This window comes from Phoca vitulina, unplaced genomic scaffold, assembly GCF_004348235.1.
Source record: "Phoca vitulina isolate PV1807 unplaced genomic scaffold, GSC_HSeal_1.0 scaffold76, whole genome shotgun sequence".
NCBI lineage: Eukaryota > Metazoa > Chordata > Mammalia > Carnivora > Phocidae > Phoca > Phoca vitulina.
In genome coordinates, this window is record NW_022589779.1 from 5,049,737 (window position 1) to 5,059,080 (window position 9,344).

Consider the following 9,344-nt stretch of genomic DNA (forward strand, 5'->3'; position numbering starts at 1 on the left):
TCTAACATGAGCTGCTGGGATGCGAGCTAACCTGGAAGTCACTGAGCACCAGCATAATTTCCGGACCTCATAGGAAGTCAAGGGATGAGAAGGGGGGAACACTTCTGCTCTTAAGTGCACATTCTGGCTCTGCCCACAGAGAAGAAACCATGCCCGACTCTTTGGTTCACCCCCCAAAGCTACCAGTTACTGAGTGTTTTCGAGGTGCGAGGCATTGCTCCAAATGCTATATATGTAAGTTTTTTCAATACTCCCATTTTAAAAAATAACACAAATGCGAAAACTAGGAGAAGATGGAGTTCAGTAATTTGAGGAAGTGCCAGAGCCAAGAATCAAACTCAGGCAGTCTTATTTTAGATCCTTTGCTCTTAACTATTTACTACACTACTTTTTAGTAGATCCTCCCAAAGACATTGCTAGCCTGACTGATGAGGTCATGAGTGAAATATTGAGCCAAGTTTTATTATTGGGCAGTGTTTCTTCCTACTAAACATAAGATCATGGGTATCACCATTTTTTTTTCCATTGTATTGCTCATACAATACTAACAGGGTCCTCCTCTTTGGGCAGGTTTTCTGCCCATCTTCATCCACACAACTAACATGGTTAGTATTTTCAGGTCTGTTCACTGGAGCAATGATTCCAGCTTTCAGGATAGTTAGGAAACACAGATTTGGCTTCTGGAACTAAGGCATTACAGCTTCTCAGAGAAGATCTACTTTTAGGAGAGTTTAGGAACATTTCTATGAATACTCTTTTTATAATGCTAGTCCTTCGTCTCCATTTAGACATGGTTTTGTGTATATATAGCTTCTCCAGCAAGGAACTATAGAGGAAAAAGGCATGTATAGGAAGATTTCACATAAAAACCCACTTCACACGCCAGATTCAATAATTGTGTTTTGTTTGTTTTTTAGTGACTAGGGTGAAGGTAAGAGATGGGAAAAAGGTGCTCATAGCTCCTCCAGGGACCTCTTGGGACAATTTGCAATTTGTGCTGCAGAGACCATTGACAATGGGGTGGCAGTGGGAGGTGGCAGCATTGGTCCTGCGAGCAGATCACCTGTTAATTGAGTGGAACTGTACAAGTGTTGATATTATTATCTGGGTGTGCACTGGGGATATCCAAGAATAAAACAGGAATGAATAAAAGAGATAGAAGAATTCTTGAAAAACTTGAATTCCAAATAACTGTGTTAACATAGAGTCCAACACTAACTGATTGAAACAAATACACAGTATGGATTCTAGAACTCTAGATACAGAATGTCTTAGTTTAGGTTTCTGCCAGAGTAGACCTTGAAACAATGATTCCTGCGAAAGTAGTTTATTTAGCTGATGATTCCAGGAAATACTAGGAGAGAAAGTCAGGAAGGGAAACAGGAACCATAAGATAGAAAATAAAGGGCATCATATTCCAACAGTGGGTAACCAAAGCTTAATCCCACTGAGGAGCTCTCAGGCATGATTTCTAGGGCGGTGCTTCTCCCGTACTGCTGTGCATGAGAATCACCTGGGGATCTTGTGAAAAAGCACATTCTGATTCAGTAGGTTTGGTGGGGGGGCCTGAGACTCTGCATTTCTTACACATTCCCTGAAGAGAAGACTGTTGCTGTTCCTCAGAACACACTTTGAAGATTTGATGGTTTTCTGCTTATTTACCATAAAATTTCCCCAAATTTCCATATAAAATTTACACAATTTCTTATGTCCACTGCTTTTATAACATATCATTAAATCTGCTTTGTTTCATGTAACTCATCCCAGGCATGGCATATTCACTGAATATCATGTCTGGGAGAAATTTGGTCAGTCCCTGTGTAAGGAAAACACAAAAAATTCTGTCCACCCTGTCCCAGTGCCATTAAATCAGACTGGTGTACCTAGAAACACCTTAGGCATGTCAGCCCACTCCCGGCTCATCACAACTCCTCTTCTCTGCTTACACATCTGGTTCTTGCTTCCCACTCCGTTCTGGTACCAAGGTATACTCTGATTTTGTGATTAATCTCAAGTCTTTGGCCTTTGGAAATGAGCAAAAGTCTTTCTCCCCCTCCCCCCAATTTTGACATTCAGCACTTTTTAATGGTATTTTTACATGCATTCGCAGGGTTTTGCCCACTTAGCTACCTCAGGGTAAGGTTTGTGGAATCTCAGTTCACCCTTTTATACTTACCTGGAACCTCAAAGGAGGTAACCAGACATGGTTAAACTATTGATTTAAAATGACTGTGTTATATTCAAAAGTATATATTTATATGGTAAAATGGAGAAAAGCCCCAGCCTTCTTAGGAAGACAATCTTAAGGAGAAACTGACAATGACATGATTGGTCATTCTAAACAGGCCACATGGTATTATAATATCTGCTTTAAAAAGTTGTGTGTGTGTGTGTATAAATATTATAAGTATTTATACATAAATATATAAAAATCAAATGATGTATGCATAGAAAGGTGAGAGCTAATTGTATTAATGTATTCCAAGTTTTTTGCATTGCATATGGTCACATTTTTCTAATATATTTTAGTAGAAAAAATTAGTCTCAGTCATTCCTTTATGGAGTCAGAATTCACATGTTAATACCAAGACAGAAAAAAGAATTTAAGAAGAAATGGGAATTAAAACTTATTGACTCTTATAGCTTCGTAGTCATTGTTATCATTGAGATCATAATTAATGACAACTAATAACCATAATAACAATTTACATATAATTCTGCCTTCAAAATGCATAAAACATGTATCACACAACTCAAGTATCATCTACCTTGGGCTTGCCTGTTGTATCTATCTCTATGAAGATTATGCAGTCATTACATCTGTTGATATCTAAAATCCACCAATCAGGAAATGGAACATGGTCTAGTTTAGAACAAAGGAGTAGAACCATTAAGCATGGTATAGAGCATTCACTTTTATCTATTTCCAGTTCTTCTCATTAGCCCAAGTCTGTTGACATTGAAAATGTATGCTGCCAGGACCAAAAAGGCAAGTTGCCATATAAACTTTCAGAAGAGGTCTATTTGAGGACCACCTATGACATGCGAGAAGAAGCTTTAAAAGAAGTTCTATCCAAGTTCAGATCTGTGAGAGAGAAGTTTCTAGAATCATTGCTCAGCAAAAAAAGAGGCCACGTTATCTAATTCATCCTTAGAGAACTCCAGGTAAAGTGGCTGGCCAACAGCTGTTTGCAGTACCCTTTTTTTAAGAGGCAACGAGGCAGAGGGAGAAATTAGGGACAATCTTAAGTGGTATCACAGTATGCCACAATTCCAGTACTAGTTTCTTTGTGAACATGACATTCATATTTGTGTCTATACATGGATTCCAGATTTATACAATATAACATTGCAGAATGGCTGCTCAATGTATTTCAAAAATTAAAAGTTTGGATAATCAGTAACCAGATGACTAATCAATTTTGTTGAGACCCCCAGATAATCCACTCATATTAGCACTCATGCTTCACAATCAGGTGATTAATAAATGATGTGGCTTTGCTACAGAAACTTCATCCTCCCTTAAGGTGCTTTTAACATATCTCATAAACAAAAAAGAAGTCACTAACTCTCACTAACAAAAAAGAAGTCAGGCAGATTCATAAAAAATAAAGCACCATTTAATGAGTCCATCCTTCAAGAAGATCAAAGAATGAAACCCTGGATCTATCCTAAGCCTTCTCTCCTTGAGTGATTTATCTTCATATTTTCTCTTAAGAAAACAGATTTTTAATCAGTTTCCAACATAAACAATTTCAAGTAGTTCTCAACACCAGTGACAATAATCCCAATACACTTTTTGAAGTTTTACATGATGCTATTTTACCATCACTGTAGGAATATGCAACAAACGTAGTCCAAAAGTATCAGCACACTGAAAAGAAAAATACTAAAAGAAGAATTAGGCTAGATTTAAACTAATAAATTATTTTTACTCTCTAAAGCACTGGGAATCACAAGTAAGGTTTGTAGTAAAGTTCCTGGAGTAGCCTAACATAGTTGTATGCAGCCATGCAGCTGGACCACGCTTCCGTATGAAGTCAACCGAAGAACAAACAAACCACACTAGTCTATGTGGAGAGATACTGTGGAAGCCCTCATTGTCACTGGCACATGATGCTTTTTCTAACCCCCTACCTAACCTTGATGTTAAGTCCACAATATCACTGGGGCTGCCCTTAAAACAGCAGGCTTTCTTCATATCAGCACCCCCTTTTCTATTAATTAACACAAGCGCTTCTCTCATTTTACATGGTTTTCAACATCTCAAACTCTCTCGCTCACTACACCCAGACTGTGTTACTTCTGAAATAATTGCCATCACGTAGGAAGACATGAGGTGTTAGACTTCATCTGGAGGTTTTTGCAAGGCAGTGTGAAAATAATGCTGCCTAACTAGCATGTAAAAGACATGATTTTAGGCAATGAAAACCTATGATGACATCAATCTTAGACATTTCTAAGAATGTAAATCTTTGCATATATGCGATAATATTGTCATCCCTTTCTGCTTTAGAGAATAGAGTAACAAAAGCATTCCAATAGGTCAGTAAATACGTACTGCATTTCGTTGTCATAATTTCAAAGTGTGTCCTGCTACCCTTTTGAGCAGTACCTAGTAAACTGCTGACTATGACAAATGCTTTGGTTTAATACACAAAATGTTCATGGAGCAATAAAGCAGTGTCCCAGGGCTGTCTGAGCTGTAAACTGCTGCAATTAGACTGACAGTAAAATCTACTGAGCTCTGCTTTTCAGTTCAAGGTCACAATTAATTAAACCGAAGTGACATTTGTACCTATTGGGCTTTCACTGTTCCAGGGGCTTTTGCAGAAAGAATCCCACAAAGCAATGAAATTAGTGGAAAGCAATATACCAAACTCACTGGCATCAATGAGCAAACATGGGTCAAAAGGTCAAGTTTTCAAAAATAAAACACCTCATTATGGGCATGCAAGAGCTCTATTTAGATGCCATGATAATTTTCCCATCTGGGACATTCCAGAAATGGAATGCCAAAAGCAGGGATTATGGGCCAATCCTAACTGAAAAATCCTACTGATAAAAATCACAGGAATCAAAAAATGAGTTGAATTCCACCTAGCCCTACACTATTCCAAGTCGATTTGAGATTCTTAGAAGTATTCTCAAGCCCTGTAAGATCCACATCTCTGGTTTATCCATAATGAAGAGTACTTCAGATAGGACTTGTGGATGTGATACCTTTTAACTTCCAAGTATGTTTTCCAGACTTAGTCCGGTGATGGGGCATTATTTTGAAGAAGCCCAAGAAGTCACACATACTTTTGAACTCTTTAGTTTTGAATAATGGTATATATATTCTTCTTATTGTATATATATTTTTGAGAAACTGATCATTATTTTTACAGGACCAAATCTCTTAAGGAGATATAGAAAAGGTAAAAAAGCACCTTTTATCTTTGTAGAAATACACTTTCTTCATAAATTGGAAAGGACCAAGCAAGCATGTGTCTTGTATAGTAAGCACTCCATAAATTATCTCTTCCCTGATATTCACCGACTCACTGCAGTAGAACACAAACTCACAAACTCATATGCTCAGTATCCTAACAGTAGAGCATATGAAGTACAAATTCATATAATTTAAGTCAAGAACAAAAGCTAGTGAGCTATTCGTACACTGAACAAAAATCAGTGGTACATTGTTCAAAACAGAAGCATGTATTGAAATCAGTTCAGTTCACCTTACTTTAAATAGCTACCATATGCCAAACACTGTGAGAAGAACACATTTTTCAGTAACACCAAAATGATGCTTCACTTCTGGATTAAGTCATGAGTTGGAATAAATGCATTTTATTTTACTGATGTGGAACGCTTGTGCCTGTTAAATTAATTCATCATGAAGGACTACAAACACTTGAAGTAATTACATGAATGCTCTTATAATCTCTACTGGTAATTGTGTGGTGGCAGGGCTGTGCCCAGAGCTTAGTCAACGAAGATTTATGATGTTAACATTTCCTCTTTCTCCTTACTACAAACTCACAAAACTGTCATTGAGACTAGGTATTCCTGCTGACACTTAGCAAATGTGAATCTTAAGTACCAATCAATTGATCGATCAATATCTTAGGTTCTGGCTTACTCAGTGTGAATGCTCACACCAATTGGGTAGCCAGGAAATCATTAGGATACCATTTTCCCCTTAATAATGGCTCATCGAAAATGCTCTTTCCTCCCCCACCTCCCTACCAACTAGAAGGCGAGGCTACAGTGAAATGGGGATCCTCTCATCCAACACCACCACACTGGTCTTTTTAATTTTCCCACAGAATCATGGCTCTCCATAATTTGTCTAAACTCTATTACTATTCTGTATGAGCTGAACAGTCCTTTGTGAACTGGCCTGGGAAACTAAGCATCATTATGGATCATTGTTTAAAGTTCCATGCAAGGAATTTTCAGAATGATTTCATTCCATTCTCTAGCTTGCAATCCCTTATGTGTTTGCAGAAAATATCTTTTATTCAGGAAAGAAAATGATAGCACCTGCAGAGGGACTTTTCTTCCCTGCCAGAAAAGAAGGACTTCCTTCAAAAATCAGAATTCTGTAATATTAATTGCTTACCTATTACCCACTCTCCTTTTCTCCAATCCAATACAGTAAGCGAATTAGCCATCAGAGTTAAGGATATTTTTAAAATGTAGATAGAGAAAAATGATTAAATAGCTCCTCAGTAGTTAAGAAACTGCAGAGCATGCTTTGGATGGAAACTGATCTCGCCATCTCTTTTGGATCAACACCTTAGTATCAGCAGAAGAAAAAAAATGCTGACCCACTTGAAACACCAACAGCATTCTTGGTAACACATTTATTTGTGCAGAAATTTATATCCACATTGAAGTCAAAATTGATTCCAGGCATCTTGGATTTTACAATACTTAGTATTTCCAAGATTTACTTATACGGCAGTTAAACCCAGTGAATGGACCAAACTGGACATAAATAACCCACCCATTTTTGCCTGGATTCATGCAAAGGGATCACTGTAGCACCTTTCCTAGTAGCACTGGTCCAAATGTCAGAGCAAATTAACAAGCTATTGTCTATATGACCTCTTCTAAACATCTTACCTCCAAAACTGCAAAAGAGCTAGTTGTCTCATGGGAGTACAAGATAACTAGTAAGCAAATTTTTATGACAGATGTAAAAACAAACTTTAATCATGCCCCTTAGATCCAGGTCTAACTAAAAATATCCTTTCTATTGTCTCATTATTCCTTGCTTTTGTGCCTCAGCTACTGGGTCCCCACACACCTCTCCTGTACTAATGGAGTCAATGAAAGCACTACAAAAGATAATATATTTCATTATGAGTGGGATTCCTCTCCTGGGCACCATCTTTGACGCTTCTGATAAGTACTCTCTGGATGGTTCTCACTATCGTACAGCAGTTTAGCAGGTAAGAATGTCTAAGAAGGTAGAAAAATGAGGTTTAAGTGTAAACTTCAGTACTCAATTCCCAGCTTCTCACTCAGAACCTCTCTAACCCCATTAAAAAAAATACTAGCACAGCCCTATTTTGATATTTTCTATTAGTTCCTTCGACATCACACATGAAGAGTCAAACCAAACCTCACAGTTTCCTCATTACTCTCTTTCCAGGCCAGCTGTAAAAACGAGAAGGCTTACGTTGATGTACCCCAAGGACATGAAATTGGAGAATTTCAAATGCCAACTACACCTTCTACTGGCAGCAAGGCAGGTGTTCTCCTTTAGGAGAGCTCCAACTTGCTCCATTACTCCAGCAATGCCCCATGACTCATACCTCACCCTGGATCTCAGAAACCTGTTCCATGAGGTCAGGCCAGCAAGTCACTAGAATTTCTAAGTCAAGAGTGAGAGAACACCACAGAATCCTTTGCCAACCCATTGGATGGATGAATTCAGAAGACTTTAGAAACAAAACCACCAACTGGTAATGAAATCCAGACCCATAGCTACCCTTGGCTATATGGCAGGATTTATTTCCATGAAATAGTATGTTATTTTATCTCCTAAAGCACATTCATTTTCAATTTACAAAATTCTCTCTAAGCATAAACAAAAAAGACCAAGCAAAAGGAAATTTATTTGTATTACCTTCTTCTGATCTTCTAGCTTGTGACTCACTGGATTCTTCCCATGTCTGTTCATCTCTGAAGATAAATCCATCACATTAGGTTCTTGCTTTTCAAAATGGAATCTCTTCAAAAAAGCAGCAAACTAATCCAAGATGCAATCACTAGGAAAACACTGGCATGCCACATTTCCAATCACACACCATCTCCGAACTTCATCAACTCCATGGAATGATTAAAAAGTCCATTGATTGAATGGAAAAGATGAATTTTGCAATTTACTCCTGGGGCTTTCCAAATCGGCATATCGTTTTTAAATGCCGATGTCTCAAAAACAAAACATTCATCCAGGAATTTTAACGCCAACTGCTATCTTTTTCTTTCTTCACAGTTTTCCATTTTAATAAATAATTATACAGTTCCCATAAACCTGTGATTTAAAAAAAAAAGCACACAGTTAATTCTCCCCCATCATTTATAGCACAATTAATGAAAACTTCTTATCTGAAATGTGCAATTTAGAAAAAAAATTAGGCATGGATTATATTTCACATAAAAGCAATAGCAAGTGAAAGGCATTATTCTTTACTCCTATGGCCTTTAAAATACCAAATATAATAACTGTATTAAAGCAGAATATTAAAACCAGGGATTCACAGCATATCAGAGCTAAAAATCAACAGAGAATACACACATATACTCATCAAACATGTGCATATGCTCCATAGATCCAGTCATTAATTTCTGTATTCACAGAACTACAGAATTTAGAAAAGAGTCCAATATACATAGACATGATGTTAGACTGACAGTTTTCGTAAATAACTTTATTTAAATTTTAAAATGAATTTATAAAATGGTTGTTAGTCTATTTTAAGATGAGTTTGAGATGGTAACTGCATATTTTAAGTTTAATAAATAAGTAGTAAGTAACAGGACTAGAATTAGAATTCAGACACCTTTGAATCCAAATCCCATTCTTTGTCCTCCACATAGTTGCCTCAATTCATATTGCATATTTTGTCCACAAGGATCTCATAAATGAGTCTGTCAGCTGCCTTGTTGAATTATGAATGCATAAGTCATTCTCTTAAAAAAAAAAAAAAAGTCATATAATCTAGTGGTTTCCAAACCCTGCTAGAAAATGGAATAATCTGGGAATACTCTTAATCATAGAGACTCCTTGGGTCCACCCAACACAGCTAATGTAGAAGCTAAAGGGTTGTGCTTGGAAATGT

The 9,344-nt window shown here is 37.2% G+C and overlaps 1 protein-coding gene across 5 annotated transcripts in view; it reads right to left on the reverse strand.

Annotated features, from left to right (window-relative positions):
- The window catches only part of NAV3 (neuron navigator 3), a 579,712-nt gene extending 570,766 nt beyond the window's left edge, over positions 1–8,946 (reverse strand). For 4 of the 5 annotated variants that reach the window (XM_032393720.1, XM_032393719.1, XM_032393718.1 and 1 more), the window contains exon 1: positions 8,129–8,945. In XM_032393720.1, coding sequence (XP_032249611.1) covers positions 8,129–8,200 — 72 coding nt within the window. In that variant the 5' untranslated portion in view covers positions 8,201–8,945. Of the gene's footprint in view, positions 1–8,128 lie in introns of all 5 variants that reach the window. The other variant, XM_032393716.1, reaches the window with a different exon arrangement.
- Between the last annotated feature and the right edge of the window lie 398 nt (positions 8,947–9,344).